At 40.0% G+C, this 23,378-nt stretch overlaps 1 protein-coding gene across 1 annotated transcript in view; it reads right to left on the minus strand.

Moving 5' to 3' along the window:
• Positions 1 to 19,656, minus strand: part of PIWIL2 (piwi like RNA-mediated gene silencing 2) — a 61,878-nt gene extending 42,222 nt beyond the window's left edge. Inside the window, exons 1-7 of the mRNA XM_072398918.1 lie at positions 19,599 to 19,656; positions 14,422 to 14,593; positions 13,416 to 13,515; positions 5,314 to 5,452; positions 4,455 to 4,607; positions 2,703 to 2,813; positions 1,901 to 2,018 (exon numbers count right to left, since the gene is read on the minus strand). Coding sequence (XP_072255019.1) covers positions 1,901 to 2,018; positions 2,703 to 2,813; positions 4,455 to 4,607; positions 5,314 to 5,452; positions 13,416 to 13,515; positions 14,422 to 14,593; positions 19,599 to 19,624 — 819 coding nt within the window. The 5' untranslated portion in view covers positions 19,625 to 19,656. The remainder of the gene's footprint in view (positions 1 to 1,900; positions 2,019 to 2,702; positions 2,814 to 4,454; positions 4,608 to 5,313; positions 5,453 to 13,415; positions 13,516 to 14,421; positions 14,594 to 19,598) is intronic.
• Positions 19,657 to 23,378: the final 3,722 nt, after the last annotated feature.

Here is a 23,378-nt window from a genome sequence, read left to right on the forward strand (position 1 = left end):
CCTATCATAGTCGTATGTCTTTAACACAGTGTAAAGCCAATTTTAAGGTAGGCCACTTACCCTACCTGTATGTTGGGATGTGGAAGGAAACCCATGGAAATACAGGGAGAACATAGAAACTTCATGCAGATAGTGTCATCTAGTGTCTAACGAGTACATTATACAGGTAGTCCCTGGATTACATACGAGATAGGGATGGTAGGTTTGTTCTTAAGATGCATTTGTATGTAAATCGGAACAGGTACATTATTTTAATAAATACAATTAGGACAGATGTTTGTCTCAACATAATATTAGACAGAATGATGTCAGTTCATGTATAAAATCCTCACTGTGAGTTAATCACAAACAAACCCAAAAAAACCCAAAAACTTTATGGAGACCAGACATTCATTAACTTCTGGAGCAAGCTGTGCTTTGATATGCAAAAACAACTGCAAAGTTTGTCAATAAAGAGTTACAAAATGTTACAGATCAGCTCAGCTCTTAAGATTACCCACAACATCAGCTGTGTTTAGCAAAAGATTTGCAAATCTGCAAACTGCCCCTCCCCCATTCAAGCCACTGTTCTGCACACCAGGGAGTAGAGAAGCACTGTTCGTATCTAGGAGGCGTCCACATGTCAGATGTCCTTGGTTATACCTGTACTATGAAGGCTGTCCAATCTCAATCTTTGAGAGCCACATACAAGTTATGATTTTCATATGAACATTAATTTTATAACATACCTTAAGAAATGAACTGCTGTCTGTTAGAGTAATACTATAAATATGTGAACCTCCAGGCCTTCAAGAACGGCACTATACAGAAATACCTAAAAGGAATAGCAAGTCTTCTTCCTGCAGAGGCTGATTATGTGCTTTACATCAAAGACATTGGTCATGTCGACTGCATTCAGACAGAAGCAGCCAGTCAAAGAGATGAGAATAAGCATTTATTTTTTGTTACATTTACATATGGCTATATTTGGTAACATTGCAAAGAAAATCTTTTGAATTGTCACTATGGGCCGGACTCCCTAAGACTGTAGAAGACAGACTATCATGGGTGAACCTTGGTAATCCAGCAAACCTGGAGTGGCTCTGATCCAGGATTGAAAACATCTGCCAGTTAGTAGCAAAATTTAGGAAATCCATTCCAGGTTGTTGGTTGATCACCCAAATTCACAAATGAGAGTCTATCTTCTCCATACTTGGAGAGCTTTAACCTCCGTAGCGGTCTAATTCCATGGAAAAAGCGGTACAATTTGTTGCATGGAAATGTATTCATTGTAGGCTATAATTCTTAGGCATAACTCACCGATATTTAGTAAATTTAATACATTTATTAAATAAACTTTAACAAAACACAAAAATCTGTTAAAAAAAAATAAAAATATTTTAACATTTATGTAATATAAGTGTACAGTAGCATGTACAATGTATATATAATATATTTATATATATATATATATATTATATGAATATTTCTTTGTATTAGACTAAATAGTATAATTATAATAAAATGCTATTTTATATTGAATCTAATACAAAATTATTTGAATACTTTCCTTAGGAAACCCCGAGTCACACAATCCTTAACAAACGTTAACATTTTAAAAAATTGTGCACATATAACTTAAATACTATTTGATCCATATTACAATTTAAATAATAATATACATTACAACCATACATTACTAAACGTATCTTTACTCTGTTTTTTTTTTTTTTTTTTTTTTTTTCCAGCAAGTCACTGCAAAGTGCAGTAACAAACAGTACAAACTATAATCTGACTAATTATATTAGGGTACTGCACATCATCGCTTTAGTTTGCTGTATAAGTGATCTTTGTCCAGGTTAAACCATACCTGGCCTCAGTTTTATCAGCTGGCAGTGCAATACCCTTATGCTTTTGGTACCTGTGAAATTTTGACTGGAAGATAAAGAATTGAGCCATCAAAAGCTGTCACTTGTCCTGTCACGGAGCGATGTTCTTTTAACATGCCGAAGCGCATACTGCGGCACTCCACATTGGGTCTGTGTAGACAAAAAGTTTAAGATAAAACCAACAGACCCTTTACCCCCCCATTCACATGAGACTGACATTGGCTGCACATATGAAGTCTCAAAAGCCTGCTGCACATGCATATTAAGTGCAGCAACAAAAATCTTATCTGAAACAGTAGAGTGTGTATGTTCAGTCTGTGGAGCTAGCTGTGCACATCATGTCTCAAATATGGCCACAGTGCTCACCACTGCAAAAGAGAATATTTTTTTTCACATCCATGTGTATCTGGGACCATAGACTGGTCATGAACACCAAGAGAAATGAAAATGATTACAAATGCTAACCAGCATTCAAGACTGTAGAACAAGATGAAGAGATAAAAGGTTTAGAAACAAGCCACTGATAAGATATTGCCAAAGTCAAGTCTTTTATGTCGTTAATTTGTAATTTTACTTTTATTTTATTTTAAATTATGTATTAAATGTAAGGAGAAGTTTTTTTAACAGGTGCTCAATAAAAGTGCTTTATGATCAATATTCACATGAAGCATTTTTTAGTTGGCAAATGAAAAGATGACTAAAATCCTTGCAAGCACCAAATACATCTGATTACTTGTGATGTCTCCGAGTGTGGATCATAGCGTTTTAACATGGAATTATAATATTTTACTCAACATCAACAGGCAATAAACAAATCAAGAACAAGATGCTTACGTGAAGGTGACATGGTACTGATACACAGCCTCATTATTGCATATGATTTTTATTAAATTTATTCCAAGAGAAGTAGGCGTGCCTTTGGAGCCCAGTTTAGCTAACGGTACACTGTAAGGAAAATGGGTATGTTAAAGTTTATGACACATTTTGGCACCTGGTAAGATGAAGAAATAAATTTTATACAATATTTACATACTGTACTGGAAACATGTTACACAGCATTTCACAAGGCAAACAAAAAGCATAAAATCCTTTCCTGTCTTAGGGGTGCTTACTATTTACTGCCCTTACCACAGGCTAAAAAAGTGCAACACACTAAAACCAATTTGACTCATAAATCCAACAAAATGTTTTTGAGTCACAGCAAACCTAGAACCATTAAGCTGAATCAAAAAAAAATTCTGCACTTGGCATCTTGCCTAAATATTGATAGAAAAATGTTTTATGTAATAATGTTCAGCTTCGATAAATGTAACAAGACCAAAACGATAAACTGCCTGTAAAATAAACCCTCTTGTAAGGGCAATCCAGCATTAGCCAGGTTAGTCAAATTAAAAGAAAAGAAATATAATCAACCCCAAAGGTTTCCCACCCCAACCCCACGCTAATGATGTAATTACATTTAATGGCAATTGTATATTGAAGGGATCCAGACATCAGCTTCCCTCCCAGAGCATGTCCTATCATACATGTTTTCAGTTACACTAGGCTAGATTTTATTGACATGGCCTTAGCCCTTTACCTACACACACTGGGCCTAATTTATTAAGTTCTGGAGAAGACAGATTATCATGGGAGAACCTGGGTGATCCAGCAAACTTGGAAAAGATTTCTTACAAATCTTTTGCAAAATGTTTTAGGTCCTGGGCCAGAGCCATTTGAGGTTGGTTGGATCACCCAGGTTCACCAATGTCTACCTTCTCCAGTTCTGGAGAGCTTTAACCCCCCTAGTGGTATCCCCGAGTGTAACTCGGGGTGGATTAAAAAAAAAAAGGTAATCCTGAATCACACTCGGGGTCGCTAAAAACAATAAAAAAAAAACACTTATCTTGTTCCTTTGGCATGGTCCAGGTCCTCGGGCGGTGTCCTCCTTCTCCGAACTTCTCCCAGCAAGTGCAGAGACGTTCTCCAGGGGTTTCCCGGAGATGCCAGTGCAAGCGTCAGTTTGTGCAGGAGGCGCGGCAGGAAATTCAAATAACTTTGTATTGGATTTATTACAAAATAACTGTTTTGAGTCCAATACAAAGAAATCTTTTTATATATATATATATATATATATATAAAAAATACATGCTATTGTACAGTAATATTACAGGTTTTAGTATTATTCCTCACCCTTTTTTTAACAGATTTTTGTGTTTTTCCATTTTAAGTTTATTATTACATTAATAAATATTGGACATATTTTGATGAGTTATGCCTAAAAATTATAAGCCTACGATGTAAAATAAATTTCTATGCAAAACAATGTAAGGCTTTTTGCATGAAAAAACGAACAGAATTAGAACACCAGGGCGTTGATCAATCAGGACCATTGTGTGGGATTGCCTGTATAAATATGGCTCTGATTTGCTGGGAAACAAATCAATATATGCATGTGAAGCGGGAGAGCAGCTACATTTCTTTCTCATTAACAGGTATTTAGAACATTTTTAACACTTGGGAAAATGTGCATGTATTGCATTAATAGAGAGCGCAAGCTTCTAGGCATGTAAAATTAGATACTGTTTCTACATGCCAACTCCTCACCTTTTTTCTTCTTTCATCACAATGGGAGCTGCTGGAGCACTTTCTGTCTTAGGTGGTGTGGAATGAGCAACTGGAGAGATAGAAGCCCTACCTAGTCCCCTCCCCAGAATGGACGGAGTGGAACTCCCCAAACTTAAAGAGCTTATTGGAAATCTGCAAAAGAACAAACAGGAACATGAAAACTACAACAAAAAAAACTTTACTGCTGTGCTAAAAAAGAAAGTCATTTAGCTACCTTCCACGTGGCTGAAACATACCCAATGGCCTTGTAACAATGGCTACACCTCATAATGAATTCTAGACCAGTGGTCTCTAACCTTTTGGAGCTAATGGACCACTAAATGCACAGACCGTGCATGCGGGGGGACGTGTGTCATTCAAAGGGGAAGAAATGTCGCCCCAGAGTGACATCATGATACCAGAACCGCCCAATCTCCCATCGCAGGTCTGAGCCTGAGACACAACCTGCCCTGAGCCTGCGATGCGTACCGACGCTTCTCCTGACCCTGCTGGGGGGTGCACTGGGACCACTGCTCTAGTGTATATACACCATTGGTTGACATTTGTCATCAGCATTGGTTAACAACAAAAACAGAGAATGATTGTTCTGAAAGGGATATATATTTCTTGTTTAGAGAAAGCAAAACTAGCAAGATATAGTAAGCACTTAGGTTTCTAGTTTTTAGAATATTCAATAAAAGTAGGACACTGCCTGCTGGACTTCAAGGATTTGTTGGTATTGGTCACTGTACGTATAAACCCATTGGCATTATGTTATAAAAAAAAACATTTGCTAGAGACTGCATTTTTGGCCAAAGAAAGGCTTCTTGGTAGCACAAAAAAAAAAAAAATCACTCACCTGGCTCTCCTGAGGGAAATGCCTATTGGCTCTTCACCTTTATAAATTGTCTCAGGAGGTTTTAATGGAGGCCTAGAGGCACCTTGGAATTGAGAGACAGAGCTTTCTTCTTGGGCAGCAGTGCTAAGTAAACCTCTCCCTGGAGGAAAGAGGCAGCTTGAAGTAAATAGATTGGAAACATGGATATTTCAAGATGTATACACAGACAAAAAAATCCATTTTCACCACCCCTTCTGATCTTTTATACATTTGTATTGTAGCAGTTGAATACCTAACCCAGATATATCTTCATAAACAGCTTATAAATAATGTACTATTTGCAATATATATGTTTTTAAGTGCAGTGTGTTTGTATATTTATTTATTTTTTTTAAGTCAAAGACACTCATCGACCTAAAAGAGGTAGGCCAGGTCTGACCAGCCTACTCCCCTAAATGAGCATTCGCAGATAAAGCAAGCAAAAAGGCAACGCCAATGGCTCTGAACCTGGAAAGCAATCTGCAGGTTAGTATTAGAATAAGGTCTCAGCAGCATCTTTGATGTCAGAAATGCCCTCAAAACGTTGCCCCTTCAGGTGTTTCTTCAAATTCAGGAATAGATAATAGTCCAAAAGGGCTAGGTCGGGTGAGTACTGTGGATGGTGGACCAATTGGAAACCCAGGGTGTTCAATCTGGCAGCCACAACGTTGGACGTGTGCGCAGGTGCATTGTCCGGCAAAAAAAGGATCCCTTTGGTCAACTTTTCACAGCATTTGGTCTTAATTGCCGCCTTCAGCTGGTCCAGGAGGTTAGCATAATACATGTTGGTAGCTAGTCCACCAACAGAATACCGTCTTTGTCCCAGAAAACGGACGCCGTGACATTTGTGTCCGATTTCTGAGTTCCGAACTTCTTCAGAAGCGGGGACCCACTGTGGCGCCATTCCTTTAACTGTTCCTTGGTTTCAAGATCATAAAAGTGGAGCCCGGTTTCATCCTCAGTTACTAACCTAGCCAAAAAGTCATGTGCAGCTTCAAAATTGGCCAACACCGCTTTAGATGCTTCAACTCGTTCCTTCTTCTGATCACTGTTCAAACATTTCGGCACCCACTTCGCTGAAAGCTTGCTTCAGCTCATGGACAGCATCGCAGGTTGCCGGGTCAATTGAGGTTGGGGGGGCCCCCACTGCGGGGCTCATCTTCAACAGTGAAATGCCCGATCTTGAAACAAGATATCCAGGTTTTGACAGTGCTGTAGGAATGACACTTCTCCCCCAGTGTTTGTCACATCTGAGTGTGAATATCCTTTGCTGACTTTCCCTGGAGAAACAAAAACTTCATGACGGCCCGTAACTTCAACGGTGTGAAACCTGCTTGTGCCTCTGCCATCACAGCTTCTCACTAAAAGAAAAAACAGTAGTAAGAATCGCAAAGTTCCCTTTTAGCTGGGCGTCCACTTTCATTAAATACCTAGGTACACAGATACCTGCTGATTTGTCATGTATTGTGGAACTTACCTTTTTGCCGCTCTTAACTGTGTTAGGAAGGACCTCCAGAAATGGCGTCAAATGGCCTTTACATGGTTTGGGAGGTGTAATATAGTAAAGATGAAGGTGATGCCTAGAGTGTTATATATGTTCCTGGCACTCCCGGTACATGTTTCTTTGCATATTATGAGTAAATTTAGGTCAGAGTTTATGAGGTTTATGTGGTCTTCGGGCTCTCCTGGAATAGCAGTTAAAATTTTGGGACTTCCAAAGGCAAAAGGAGGAAAGGAGGTATGGCATTAGGAGACCCAATCTTTTATCAACTGGCAGTCCACTTGACTGGGTTGTTGGACTGGTGTACAGTGGGTCTAAAGGTTGTTGGACCGGTGTAACAGTGGGTCTAAACTCTGGATAAGCTTAAAAAAAGACGCTCTGTCACCGACACCAATTGACGCTTTGACATGGGCCCCAAATACAGTTAAAGCTTCTATTATGCAACACCCTCTGATTGGGACGACTCTTAAAGTAGTCTCTCGGTTTTTCTCCTCTCAAAAGGTAGTTGATTATCCATCTCCATTGTCTCTCATACTGGGTGGTCCAGAGTTTCCATCTGGGATCTCTGATGAAATTTTTCGCCAGTGGGGTGTCAGGGGTGTTTACAGGGCATTTAATTTTCTACAGGATAGGTCATGGTATCCCTTGCCTGATTTGCAGCATGCTAAGGAGTTGCCGTCTTTGGATTCCTGGCACTGTATACAACTTATTTGTTATGCGCTCTTCCACAGGCCTTTGGAATCCCTGCGTTTAGTGGGGAATCCCCTGAAGGGTTCCTTGTCTTACTCGTACCAGGCACGTAGCTGTACATGCACTTGAAACTCCTGGCTTTGTGACCCGGTGGGGGACAGACTTGAAAGTAAAATTTTTGGAAACTTCAAAAAAAAAATATACATATTACTCCACTTTAGCCACAAGGCTGCAGTTTACAATAAATACCAGAAGACAAATTACAAGCTGGCCACACGGTGGTATAGAACACCCTCTAAATTGGCTAAGATCTACCCCCATACTGACAATATCTGCTTGAGATGTGGATCGGCTCCTGGTACGTTCTTGCATATTTTCTGGGAGTGCCCTTCTTTGTATACTTACTGGTCTTCGGTGGCAGACCTTGTCCATAAGCTCACAGATATTTATAATAAAGATAAACCCGCTTTGGCGTTACTTCATGTTTCTGATATGTCAAAAAAGGCATACAAAAACTCTTGCATGCATTCTTGCAATGTGGAAGTGTGACAAACTGCCAACGCTTGGGCACTGGCAATGAAGAATGGCAGATGTTTACCGTATGGAAGACATGATGACAGCTGGGACGCATCAGACCGATAAATTTATCCAGACCTGGTATTACTGGGTTCAGTTTAGTACATCTGCAAGGTATGGTAGATTGGCCGGTGACTCTTTTTGTGAAGAGTGAGTTATGGTGTTTGATTGTAAAGACCGAAGTGACACATTAAGTCAGGACACCCCTCCCCCCATCTTTAGCCCCCCACCACCACCACAACACCCTCCACTCTATTCCTTTTTTCTTTCTTTCTCCTTTTTTCTCTTCCTTTTCCCTCTGCAAATATATAAAAAAAATGAGATACTGGGTTTTCGCTTTATTTTACTATTTCATCATAGATTTATCTTAATGTTTTTGTGTATTTGTCCAGGACATTGTTTTCATATTGGTTTTTTGTGCATTGTGTAACATGGAATTTTATTGTTATGTAAACCTTGGAATATCCCAATAAAAATTTTCAAAAAATAAATAAATAAAGAATCGCAAAGACCTGATATTTGCACAGTTACATACTAAGATCATAAGCTGTCATATGACCCCACACATATTTTTCTATTTCATCTGGAAGGGGGCAAAGCCAGGAATTTCTCAGCAACCCCTCGTACTCTTACATCACAGTCACCTGGATAGCTGTAAAAGAGACCAGTTCCCGACGATATGAAATTTGATTGAATAATTTCTTCTAAAAGACTTTGAAGTCTTTTAGATCAGCTAATGAAAAAATGTCCATGCTCCTAGCAACAACCTGAGGCATGGTCCACTAACCTGACTCTCTCCTCTACAATCTATTATGAATGCTGCAGCCAGATTCATCCATCCTTCCCACCACTCATCTTCTGCTGCCTCTCTTTGTAGTTCTTTCATTGGCTTCCATTTCACCTTAGAATCAAATTCAAGCTCCTATGCTTTGCCTTCAAATTGCTCCACAGTTCTTGTCCCACTTCCTGACCTGGTAGAACCAGGTTCCTCCAATGAGCTACTACTGACTTCCTCACTCACAACCTCTGCACAGGCATGACTGCAAAACTTTTCTAGAGCTGCCCCAACTCTCTGAATGGTCTTCTCCGTCCTATTTGCCTTACTCCTACTTTCTGCTCATTTAAAAGAGGACTCAAATTCATTTTTTCAAACTTGCCTTCCCGTCTTCTTCTATCTCTTAAAATCCTCCAAACTTCCCACCACCACATATCCCACCCCTCTATTGTGTGAGACTTCCCCCACTTATTAGATTGTAAGCTCTTCGGAGCAGGGTCTTCTCTTCCTCCTGTGTCACTGTCTGTATCTGTCCATCATTTGCACCCCCTAGCTAACGTACAGCCCTGCGGAATATGTTGGCACTATATAAATCCTGTAATATAATAATAATATTGGGAGATACATCCTCCTGCAGCTCAAAGTGTTTCAGCAGCTACAGACTTTTATGTCTCCTACAAAATGTCTTATCATCAGCAAAACATTGTCGTCTCTGCAAACAATTTTATGCAAATAAAGTCTTCCTGATAACATTCCCCAATATACACCCTTTGGAAAAGGTTACGCCAGGAAGACTTTATTTACATCAAATTGTTAGAGGGGGACGACGACAATGTTTTGCTGTTGCAAGAAGTGATGCATTGTGGGATGCCTAAACTACCCAATAACCCAGGACCACAAGGTGCAGAATGACTATTACTTTCCAATATGAAACACAAGCACAGATTGCCTTTAAGATTCATATGCATCTTCCTTAAGTCATGGGCACAGACAAACAAGTAATTATCCTTCATCAAAAAAACACATCCTGTGTCTGCAGGGGCTTTGAAATAGTACAAGTCATGAGCACAAAACAACAATTTTTTAAGACAAAATAATTTCTGAGTAGACTGGAGGAGTATATCTTGTTGAGATAATCATCGGCACAGCTATAGCAGGAGTCATTAATGAGTCATTTGTTTTTCATTAATGCACATTCTTAATGTACAAATTTTCAATATGCAGGCTGTAAAATAGAAATAGGCTGTGCTGGACCTTTCTGTGACAGAAAACCTTTGATAAGAATTAAATAATTGGCCCTTAAAGTGTATGTAAATCCTAACAATGAACTTTTTTGCTTTTAGTCTAATAAATTTACCCTTGAAAACTTTTTGTTATATAGGTTAGATGTGTACAAAAAAAAGCTGTCCAGTTTAAACTTTCTGTGTTGTCTGAAAGTCTGTAATTAGTCTTCCCTGTGCTTATCTTATATTTTCTGTACATGCAGTTTTGAAAGGGGAAAAAAATAAGAAAAATGAATAAAATGCAGAAATCATGCATATTTTTTGCTATTTAGTTTGAGTACTGTAGGTAATGAGTGCTGAAATTGTGGGGGTGTTATTACTAAACATAAGTATGGGATGGGGGGTTTAAGGCAGCTCTGAGAAAGTGGAGATAAATCAGATCCAGTCATTTCTGTGACTGCTAACTACTAAAAAGTGTACCTAGTCTTGCCGAGTTCAGAATCTTCCATCTTATGAGGTCAGGCTGGAATGACATAGCCCCCATGTGCACAGGAGTTTTTAATAATAATATTGATATTATTAAACAGGATTTATATAGCGCCAACATATTACGCAGCGCTGTACATTAAATAGGGGTTGCAAACGACAGGCGAATACAGAGACAGTGACACAGGAGGAGAGGACACTGCCCCGAAAAGCTCACAACCTTGGAGACGGGGGAAGTAACACACAATTGGAGGGGAGATATGTAGTGGTGGGAAGTAGTGACTATTTTAAAAGATAGAAAAAGACAAGTAGGCAAGTTTGAATGGGTTTTGAGTGCTCCTTTAAATTAGCAGAAAGCAGAAATTAGCAGCCAAATAGGACAAGGAAGACCATTCCAGAGAGTTGGGGCAGCTCTGGAAAGGTCTTGGAGCCAGGCGTGTGATGAGGTTATGAGGAAGTCAGTAGTAGGTCATTGGAGGAGTGAAGAGAGTGGCTAGGGGAATATTTTTTTTTTTTTTACCAGGTCAGAAAGGTAAGCTGGATAAAAACTGTGGAGGTATTTGAAGGCAAAGCACAGAAGCTTGAATTTTTTTCTAAGGTGAAATGGAAGCCAGTGAAGAGAACTGCAGCAGAAGAGGAGCGGTGGGAAGGATGGATGAGTCTGGCCGCAGCATTCATAATAGACTGTAGAGGAGAAAGTGGAGATATGATAGGAGCATGTACAAGGAGTTTGGTGGTCTCTGAGGACAGGTAGGGGCGGATTTTGGAGATGTTGCATAGGTGAAAGTGACAGAACCCGGAAATGTTCTAAATATGGGGGTAAAAGAGAGGGCAGAATCAAAGGTTCATTGAATGAAATTAAAGGAGTTCATTCATTCTGGCAAGGAGGGGTGCCATGAATTTTTCAAGTTATGTATAAACAGTAGTGTACATTCTAAAGAAGATTGTAAACAAGCAGGTAAGTTTGTTTTATTGCAGATATGTCATAGCATGCACAGACTCTGCAGCAACAGGGTGCCAAGAACTTCTGCTTAGCTGGAGAAGTCTGAGTCTTACAGTAGAGAGGCTGGAAGGACCTGTACTGTGGCATCAGCAGCAACTAAACACATCACAGGAAAGATGATCTTGAAGTAGTAAACTAAAGTAGGTCTGACAATATGTTTCTCTGTCCTGCTGTGGATGACACAATTGAGGTCCAGGATTTGCATGCCCCTGAGTAAAGACAACTTGTTTCCAGATGTTCTAAATTTGTAGCTTAGTTACGAAGGCAGAAAACTTCTTGAAGACCTGGTATTCCAGATCAGGTCTAGGTAGTCCGAGTGTTAGTTTAGGGATCATGGAAGACTTTAGGCGAATTACCAGTTATCCAAGGCTAACAAAGAATGCAAGAATGCACCCTCACCCCAGCTCAACTGACAGATGTTAAAGAAACCTTTAGCCACCCACCTTGGTAAAACATCAGGCTCTGGGTGACACCTAATTCTAACTCCCCCTTTGCTTTCTCCTTCAGCACTGTGCACGCCTCCCTCCCACTCAAACCTGTTCCCAAAACGTAATCAAGGTCACCACGCTAACAGACCCTATCCCTCTATCTAATACAGACGATGTGCTTCACTCTTTTGTCCCCCTTTGTGTTTTCCCCCCTCTATACCAACTCAGTCTCAATGACACAAGTTCATAATCACTTCCTATGTCCGAAATCCTCCAGCCTCCTTCTGTTAGGTTTAGTCCATTGTCTGGTTTAAAAAATGTTAAAACATTTAGGATGAAAGGCACTGACACAGATAATAGTTGATTAGCCCCCACTGATCTGTTAAAAGAGATGTATTGTTAGAAAATATTTTATTGTGTTTGGTACAAAAGATACATGCATTTACCCTGCCACTGAATTTTACTTAGGGAAAGATACCGGTTTTATAAATCTGACATCCTAGCTATAACAGCTGTCATGTATATATGAAAATTTATACAACTATTGTTTCATAGTCTGTTTTTTAATGTATGGCTTTATAGCATTGCTTTTCTTTGCTATCTGACCTTACTTTAATAAAAAAAAAGTTTTTTCAAAAAAAGCACTTTTATTAAAAAGTTACATGCACTAAAGATCAGGTTGTTGAGACAGGAAATCATCCACATGCCCCTGGTCTTCAGCTTTACCAGAAATGATGCCACAACTTTGGCAAACAGAGAATCTCTGTGCCTAACCTAAAATGTAAAATCACAGTCTAGAAGTACTAATCCCCTGTGACAAACACAGAAACTTTGCAACACTGGGACATGGAGATATGCAACTGAAACCAACAAAGGTATCTGCTGCTAAAAAGCCAACACTAAAATAGTTTCATTCAGAACTTTTAGGTAAGCATAAATGTGTTATGTGTCTTGAGATTCACAAAAGGACTAACAGCTATGTTACCTCGAAACGGTAAACAGGTCTAAATAAAACCCCACCAGTCTATCTACCTCACCTGAGTGCTGAAATGTTGTGGAGTCATGAATCAGCAAACATTAAAAAAATATCCCCTCAATATGTTTGCAAGTGAGTGTGGTGGTGCAAACAATGGCAGGAAACCACCCTGAATTCCACAATGAAATGTGGTATTATGTAAAGGGGCAACATCCATCCATCAAGAAGTTATAAAGCATAATTTTGAGAAGTTGAAGGGACCTTCAGCAATGCATTATATATGATTTCCAAATACAAGATTAATGTTGTAAAATAAATTTAGTTACGCTTTCGAATAATAAAATAAAAAAAAAAGAAAGCATTTATACCCCTATTCATGAAACATGAATTATCAACAAAAATCAGTTCACCACTAAACCATCTTACCCACTGCAAGAACTCCTCGGCCAGGGACTGCAGCTAGTTGTGTTTCCAAGCTTAGTCCACGAAATAGGGAAGGCAGAACATTCCTAGTGTCATGTGGGCCCTAAAAGAGGTGTTGCATTGTCACTAAGTAGATTTGTAAATCCTACTACAAACATTGAATTGATGTAGCATGGTAATTTGTAGTACCCTCAGTAACCCACCAGTCGAACTCAAAAATACAACCCCTTTGTCAGAGCTCTACAAATCTCGGATGTAAGTTAAATTATCATATTTAAAAAGCAACAGTAAGGCACCCAAGGTTCAGAACTGTGCCAGTCATTACCTGGGAAAGCACACAATTCCTGGCTCCTTAAAACAACCTTGTCAGCACAGGGTAACTTGTAGACAATAGCTCACCTGCAAAAAGCAGGTAAACACCCCTTTGGCTATTTGTGTACTAAAAGACTACTACTTCTGTTTCAGAGCCAGTACAAGAAAATTACAGATCTGGGTGTGTGGAATATTTGCCACCAGTTCCTCCCACTGGCTCATACATCTCTAAATTGTAAGAACCAGAGCAAGCTTTTAAACCAACAGACTGGTCAAATTCGTGGAGTGGCTAGAGAACAGAGAAGCAGAGACATTCAATACACAGGCCCACAAAAAAATAAATTTAATGCCTTTTTATTAACTGGTGGGCCCGATATGTAAAAGTGATCTTTTCGTCAAAGCGAAGCTGGGATTTGTCTAGACAAGGTGAGTATTAATCAAATAGGGGAGGTAAATTTTCAAGGAACCTGTTAGCTACATTAGCAACACACAAGTGTACATTACAACTGCATGCTGGCTCGCACTGACTGGTTCCTGAATTCAAAAGTGCACATGTATTTGACATTCTGATCCCTTTGATAGCAGAAAAGCTCAAATAGCTATTTGTAAGCCTGCTAATATACACAGGAGCTATATACTACTTCTAACTTCTCGCGACAAACTACTAAAGCAGCCCAAGAGAAATATATCCAGTTACCCGAATTGGAGTGTCAGGAGTAGGTGTAGCAGCCCTTTCAAAAGCATGACCTCGTGACAACCCAAGTGCTCTTCCATACGACTGCTCATCTACTGTCCCTGGGGCTGGTGGCTTTACCCCAAAAGGCATGCGAGAGGGAGCGCCTCTGAATGGGTGTCTGGTAGGGTCCATTCTAAAAAAGCAAAAACAGCATGAAGTTAAGAATTCTTGGCATTGTAGTGATAAGACAACAGATACGTAAACAGACTGGCAATATTTGCCTGTGTAAGAACTGTTTTGTCCTACTACTCAAATGGGTATCAATATTACAATAATATACTAGAAAACTTACATTGTACCCACCAGATAGGTGGTCATCATAATAATGACAATATTACATTACTTTGGTGTGGTTGCTGCTTAGAGACTCTGTTACATTAGTGGCCAATAGAAAAACAATATCCTACACTGGTATTCAGTTAGATGGGGCCTCATTACATTGGTGGTTGCTGGGAGGAATCCTCACTACTTTGGCTATCGTTTGGAAGTGATACCTTTACATATTATTAATATTATTAAACAGGATTTATATAGCACCAACATATTACGTAGCGCTGTACATTAAATAGGGGTTGCAAATGACAGACGAATACAGGCAGTGACACACAAGGAGAGGACTCTGCCCCAAAGAGCTTACAATCTAGGATATAGCGAAAAAGATCATTGGACAGTGGTAACATATTTCAGACGAAGAAATCGCTCATGAGTGAAAAAACCCCTAGCAACCACTAGAGGAAACTTAGTTAAGAAAGTTTGCTCACAAAAGGCTATACTTTTTGACTACTTTATTTAGACATTGTTTTGTTCAAATTGATTTGAAAGACACCTGTGAGCAAGGGGTCACTTGTAGAACCATCATCTCTGCTGAAGGAAAATTTTATATACTTATCTATCTAGTGGTCAGTTTCTTGAAAAACTGCTGCTTTATTTCTGCTCCAGTTGCTTATTCTCTGCCTTGTACCTCTCTGTGGATTCTCCCACTGGCTTGCAAGACCTATACTAATCTATGAGTCGGTGGAGATAACCACAATGAAGTGATGGATAGAAGGAATTCAAACACCTGGAAGCATGAGAAGGCTAAATCAGCAGCTTTTCTTATGTTAATCAGTTACCTGGGTTCAACCAAGTTCAGAATTTTAGATGTAATTTTTAATTTAATGTACTGAATGACAACATAGAACCTAACCTAACATACACATTAATACATATAGGTGAACACAGTGTGAGGGAGGAACTAGGAGAGGAACGTCAGATAAGAAAAAATCATGTTCTCATGGATTAATGATAATCTGGCTTCATCAGGAGGTATATCCTACTGCTGTGGTTTTTCTTATAACAATATTTTTTAACTAGAACTCTTATTTTCAGTGAGGTGCAACTGAGTACTGCTGCCAGAATGCAAAGAAGACGTGTTGTGTTCCAGGTATGGAAGATGGGACAGAAGGTAAAGAGGGTAAATTAAAGCAAGAGATAGAGAGGTATGTGAAGCATCAAATACAGGAAAATCAATCTGTAAAGGGCTGTGATTTATAGTTTTTTCCTTTAGCATAGCCAAGGTCTTTCTTCTTCGCTCCTTTTCTGCAAATCTTAAATTTATGATTCCTGGATTGTAACCTCTTTGGGGAAGTGTCTTCTCCTTCTGTGTCACTGACATTAGCCTGTCATTTGCAAACCCTATTTAATGTACAGCTCTGTGTAATATGTTGGCGCTAAATAAATCCTGTTTATTAATAATCAGATGATCATGATCATAAGTAGTATGCACAGAGTCTCTTCCCTATTCTTCACTGCATAACCAAGCTTTTGACATTCCATAGCATATCTACAGAATCTGACAATCTCTCACAATGTGTTTGAAGTCCCCACATGCTGCAAGTTTTTCTTTCCCTACTGAGTTTTGCTTTATTTTATATTGCTGCCTTCATGCATTTTCAAGCTGTTTTTATTTTCACAATGTAATAAACCAGGCCACAATAGCCTGGGGAGAGAGGTGTAGGAAAAGTGAGTGAAAGGGACGAGGATGAGAGGAGGAAAGCGGATCTCTGGTCATCTTTCTTTTACAACCCTGATTGAGCATACAGCTCAGGTATTTAGCTTGACCTACTAAATCTTTTTATCCTGGCAATTAGCATTATTTATTTTGAATTTCACAACATTAGCCTCATAACATTACTCTGAGGAACCTCCACTTAACCAGAGAGGAGAAAGAGGGAGACTTTATGGTGGCAACCTTGTGAGTAAAAAGCTCATGTTTGGTGGAGGTGAACACAAAGCTTTGCACTTTACTGGTTAACATACCACAATAGTTAAGAGTTAAGCAAGGTGTGTGCAAATCAGTCTTCAATGCAACACCAATACAATGGCTTAAATGCTGCCGCTACAAATTAGACTGGTTCCTGGAGATTTTAGATGGAAGGAGTCAGTGAACTTGGAATAAAAAACAAAATAATATTTTATTACAGCACACTTTTAATGTATTTGAAATGGGGGCACAACAAATATAAAATAAAGTTGTTTTTAGTTAAATAAAGTTACACATACATTTAGGTCATTGACTTGTGTTCTAAAAAAAAGAAAAAGAAAAAAACAAGATAAAAATGCAAAAGAGCTTCCTGCAAGGAGAACATAGTATTCACCCTTCCCATTGCCTGCATGTTCTGGCCCTCCAAAATGTGATATGATGCCTCCTGCCAGCCCCCAGGTTATTTTTGTATCCTGCAGTGATACCAGAGAACACCAGAGAAACCACAGCAAACAATGGGAAACTAAACCTATGTACATGTGCAATGGTTCTCGTCCGACAACCGGATCAGGGCTGATAGACAAGAATCTTGCGTGTGTACAGTGCTCGTCATCCATCATTGAACGTCCATCCTGGTGGATCCACGGACGATGGACATCAAACAATCATAAATCAAGCGAAGGGGAGAGGGCACAGCGGGGTGCTGCTCCGTCGTTCCCCCTCTCCATGGAGCAGAACTGTGCTGTATGTACAGCACACGTTCGTGCATCATGCAGTTGTTTGTCGTTGAAAAGGATCTTTCAAGATTATTGCACATGTGTACTTAGCCTAAGAATCTAACATTTCCCTAAGTGTCCCATATACCAGACTCCTGTTTCGCACACTTTTGTTTCAATGGCAGAAGTTTTATCTGTTAGATATCCTGTCACCTGCAAGTCAGCACTTTTGTCTTTTACTGCATACTGAGCTGCAAAGTACAGTTCCAGCATGATTCTGTGGAAAGGTGAAAGAGGCTCCATGTGTGGGAATTACACGATCCTGGCCAATGTAGATGGCTGAAGCCATAACACAATCACACAAAAAAAATATTATTGCTGTGTCAGCACTGATTATTACTGAAAAAAACACAGACAGTGAAGTTTACTGAATAAAAGTTAGAATATTGCTGTGAGCAAAAAAAATATTATTGCTGTGTCAGCACTGATTATTACTGAAAAAAACACAGACAGTGAAGTTTACTGAATAAAAGTTAGAATATTGCTGTGAGCCAATGTGGATTTAACGTTAATCTAATGTAACTCACTGGTTTAAAATTATAATGCAGCAGTGTTCAACCCAGAATTTTTTTTTAAGCTGGGTGGGAGGAAATTGTAGGTGGGTGACAGCCCCTGAATTATGACCCAACTTATCAGTAAGCACCCACAAACAACCGGGTGGTTACTGAAAAGTTCTGGGTGGTGCACCCACCTAAAAGGGGCACACTGTGATTATTTTTTTTTAAAAAGTGCAGCACCGCCCCCTAATTTTCGATCGCCTAGGCTGAACGGGAACGCAGACACTCCCATTTGTGACGTATGCGTGACATAGGTATCCCGGGAGGCTCTTGGGTGCTCCTTCTGTGCATGCCTGAGAAGGAGCTTTTTGTGAAAAGAGAATTTTTTTTCTTATCCAACCTACATCGATCGATCTCATGCCCGGGTCGGGTGACATAGGAAGAAGAACCTGGAAGAAGAGGAGAAGATGTAGCCATCCAGCTCGGAGACCGATGCCGGGACCCAATGGAAGACACCTCCGGATCGATCGGACTGCCCTGAAGGTAAGTGGATTTTTTTTTTTTGTTTCAAGCACTTTTCAGTTTAATTACTCTAACCCCACGTTGGTAAAAACTGAATGGGAAGCCTGCAGCTTCCCGGGGAACATAGGTCCCAAATCCCAGGAGGCTGCAGGCTCTAATGTAAAGAAAAAAAAAGTAAAAGTGAAAGTAAATAATGTGTGAGATCAACTATTTTTTTTACATTTTCTGAAAGACACATCCCCCGATCTGGTACCTGTACAGCCTGAGATCAGGTGATGTAGGTAGGTTAACTCAGAGGAAGATGGCAGTGCCCAGCCCATGCTGGAATGAAAAGGGAAGAAATGATGGCACGGGACTGACTGGACTAGGATCATGGGATGGGTGGGACAGACAATGTACCTGCCTGCCTCTTCACAAACCTTTCTGTAATGTACACTGATCTGCGCATGTGCAGCCCAATATACATCCCAGCATAACTTCCTGCCAGGAATAAATAAACTCCTGTGCACACCTGTCAGAGTATCATTCCAGCCTAACCAATCAAGACAGCCCAAAGATACCAAACATGGAAAAGGACTAGGTGAAGATGCTGGCACCACCATGAACACTAGTGCCCTAAAGGACTCACTGTAACTCAATAGGTGACATGTAAAACAAGAATATACACAACTTTCTGAAATCATGTGTAATGATAAACCAACAAATTGGCAGATGTGCCAAATACTTGACCCCCTCCCCCCCCCCTTCCACATGGTTCCTTCCACCAGCTTGTACACCAATACACAGGCCACTGCTGAGGTAACGATAGGATGTTACCATGAGTAACATTAACCATGGTAACAGAGGCCACGCTAGGTGTCCATTCTTACACAAAGTGGCATTTTTTCCATGGTACAAGTTCACTTTAAAGAGTTTTCTGACTTTTAAATAACTGCTGTACAATATAAAGCTTAAATGAAAAACGTAACAATGTTAAAGACTACAAATAAACAAACTACGACCATCACGACAAGATATATACCTCACAGAGGACTAACACCATCATACCCCTCTGTAACTATTATATGAAACCCACCCGGACCAGACATTACAGCCACTCACCTCACCGTCACCAACCGCGCGCACATCTACGCACGCACAGACGTGCAGCCTCCCACGTGACCGACCCTTTCGCGACGCTGATTGGAAGAGCGGCCAGTCAACCTCGGGAGAGGCACTTTCCATTGGCACGCGGGGGCGTCCCTAGTGCGGGGTTGTCACGTGATGTCCATGTCTAACGGGACATGGTGGAGAGAAGTGACACTCAGCTCAGAGCTACATAGAAACAGGGTCTCGATGAGCCCAGTTGTGTCACTTGGCAAGGCCACATGGCAGTGCATTGACTCCATAGCTACCACCCTGTTGGCATTAGGTAGCCAGTGATTATTATTATTAATAAACAACTTTTTTTCCCCTATTAATGAAAGCGCTCCTGTGCACGCCTGAGATGCTTGGGCATGCACGGAAGGAGCAGCCATGAGCATCCCAGGATGCGTGACGTAGGTATCCCGGGAGGATCTGCACTGCCATTCATTCTTGATCACCTAGGCGATCGAGAATTAGGGCGCAGTGCTGCACCCTTTTTTTTTAAAGAAAAAACAAGCACACAGAATTTTTACTTAAAACAAAAGGGTTGCCTAAAATTCTTGTGAAAATTCTGAGTTTAGGTACGCTTTTATTAGGGGTTACAAATAACAGACAGCAACAGACAGTGACACAGGAGGAGGAGAGGACCCTGCCCAAGGGAGATTATAATCTAGGAGTAGGAACATTATAGAGGAAGAGCTTTGCACCACCATGAAATGTTACAAGTCCTCCCTTGTTGTCCTGACCACTGGGAGAGCCTTTGCAGTGTTTCTGTCATGGCGGTGAACTGAGAGGGAGCAATGCTGAATTAAAGCAGGACTTTCATGAAAAAAAAAAATCACCATTCCTAATAGCAGGATCACTCCAGAGATCGAACCTAGAGAGTCCCTCGGCTTACCACTTCTCTCCAGCGCTGCCATTTTCTTTCCTCCAGGTTCTTCACACATCTAATTTTGCACTGCGCAGGCGGGAGATTGGGTGACATGTCTTCCAGAAAATGTTAAATAGCAAGTGCAGTTCACATGCGTAAGATCAGCACTTTTTCTTACATTCTAAGAAAGCCTTATTACACATGGCCAATATCAAGCATGCCCAGAAGGAGCAGCCCACAGCCTTCTGGGTTTCCCTTTCAGTCTTTACTATCAGGGCAGTTTCAGGGGTCGCCAATCAGTGGTCCACAGAACAATTTGGACATTATTTGCAATTGTTTTAATAATAAAACAAAAATAATATTCTCATAAATTCTTATATTCTGACAATTTTCTTCTTTATATTGCACTAAAATTATTAAAAACAAGGGAGGCGCAGCATGACGTCAGTGTAGTGTTAAGTTGTATGAGGCGACCGATACCGAGCCGTACGCTTCAGTATTGTTTGCAACATTACAACAGTCAACCTGCTCCACGAATAGTATAAAGTAACAATAGTAATACTTCACTTACCGTGAGCTGATCAATGAATCAGAGCCTCCACAGTCCTCGTCAGGCAGGTAGATCATTATTTTACAAATGTATTTATCTATTTAAAAAAATCATATTATTGGTCAGTGGGTCTTAAAATGATAAATTTAGTACTTAGTGAGGACCAAAAGGTTGGCCACCGCTGGTAAAGATAGAAGGGTAAGAGTCCTCTTCAAAAAACATATTCAATTTTACAAAATGTGGTGATAGATCTGCTTTAATGTAACATTTTACTTCCTAACTTCTGCTGCTGCCATAAACAAAAGAAAAAAAGAACTTTATTATTGTGCAGTGAACCAGTTCTTGGTTGTGGTGACTGCATTTGTTTTCTTTTTTAAGGCTAAGGCCAAGTTGACAGAGACAAAAAGTCACACAACAAAAAAACACCTTTTAAACTGCCTGTTTCAAAGCATGAAGATGTACAAAGGCTGTATGCAAATGTCATACTGTTTAGAAAAACTGTCTGTGCTTAACTATGTTTTGTGCAAGAAGAGACAAATTCTTTAAATCCAATGTCCTTGTGGAATGCACTGATATCTCAGCCAATGTTATCAGCCTTTCCAACTATTTTCTAACCACAAAAACAACTCCTTTGCAATGAAGATGGGTGGTGTGTTTTGAAGTTCTGCCCCAGGGTGACAACACCTTCTCTATGAATACAATACATTAGGGAACATTGTCACCCTATGACAATGTAGTAAGTGTGTTGCTGGAAAAATCAAATTTTTTATTATTAAACTGTATTTATATAGCGCCAACATATTACACAGCACTGTACATTAAATAGGGGTTCAAATGACAGACACAGACAGTGACACAAGAGGAGGAGAGGACCCTGCCCAGAAGAGCTTACAATCTAAGAGGTTGGGGAGGTAACACACAATAGGAGGGGTGAAAACAAAGGGATAAATGTCTGTGAAACAAAACTAATGCAGCCACTAAGGCCTGCCAAAGACTGGTGATTTGGAAAAAACTATATTTTATGTTTTTGGATTTTAAAAAACTTTAAAGCTTCTCTGTCAGTCATCCAATAAGTGTTGTACTTATATGAAGTTTCCTATCTACACTTGTTACTCACACTGCGGCTTTCATCAGACTCTTAAGCTTTTACCAGTCCTTGGTGTGTCAGATATGATACTGTGCACTGTGCCTCCATCCTCAAACTCCCAGGCCCCTATTTTGTTTTGTAGTGATGTATGAATCAGGGGATGAAGCTACAGATGGCATTGGGAGGACACCAGCATCCAACAAACCTGGAAGTGACAAATGCTGAAGTTTCTGATAGAGACAACAGCCCTGGAATGGAGTGAAGGGAGTGCTGGAAATGGTATAGTGCCTCCACTATTCTACTAATGCAGGGGCTATCATATAGGATTTTCCTTTAGATTAAAAGGGTCACTTTAATTGATGCAAACCAGCTTCTAATGCTTCTCAACTCCTCTGCTCCAACCCAGGGCTGTTTTCTGCTTCATTCTCCTGTGAGATTGTGCTGGTTGGATAACACACTTCAAGGCAGAATGTCTGTGACAACCTGGGCTCATAGGAAGTACATTGAATGACATCTAACAAGTTACCTCACTTCTTCTGAGGTCAGAATATTGAGGATCAGGAGCACTGGGTAGAGCTGTGAGTATGCAGAGGACAGTACTGTAAAGCAGGCAAGTATTGCAGTGAAAGCTGTGTTTGTAGGTAAGCACCTTGAGCACCTAATTTTAAATATTGGTGATTTGCTTCTATACCCACCACGCATCAGCTAATGGTGCTTTGTTGGCTTTGGGAATTCTGCCTATAGGATATTTGTACTTTTAGTGGTTATTTTTTAAATTAATTCCTTCATGATTTGACAAGTTTTAAAAATGTATGCAATGATCCAGGTCCAGCAAGATATATAATCTAATTTACTCTAGTATAATTGTGGCTCCAGCTGATTATGTGCCCCCATATCTACTCAAATAGCAAAAGGATCTGAACCTCAACAAATCTCTAATTGTTTGCTATTTTGTCAAACATCTTCTATCTGCTTGGAATTTCAGGAAACATATTGTATTTCTTATGGTACCCAGTGTCTTACATGCCATGTTCTTTACAGCTACTGATCTCTGTTGGCACTGTACAATGTGACCAGGCACTCTTCTTCATATTTTTTGGGATTGCTCAAGGATTCAATCTGGGAATTTGTTCAAGCCATTTTGCTACAATTTACTGACAGAGAAATGACTTTTGGTCTGGCTTTTTTCCTCCTCTATCATAATAACTTAGGATACATCCTAACTTATTGGTTTGTTAGATGTGGCCA

This window comes from Pyxicephalus adspersus, chromosome 2, assembly GCF_032062135.1.
Source record: "Pyxicephalus adspersus chromosome 2, UCB_Pads_2.0, whole genome shotgun sequence".
NCBI classification, from domain to species: domain Eukaryota; kingdom Metazoa; phylum Chordata; class Amphibia; order Anura; family Pyxicephalidae; genus Pyxicephalus; species Pyxicephalus adspersus.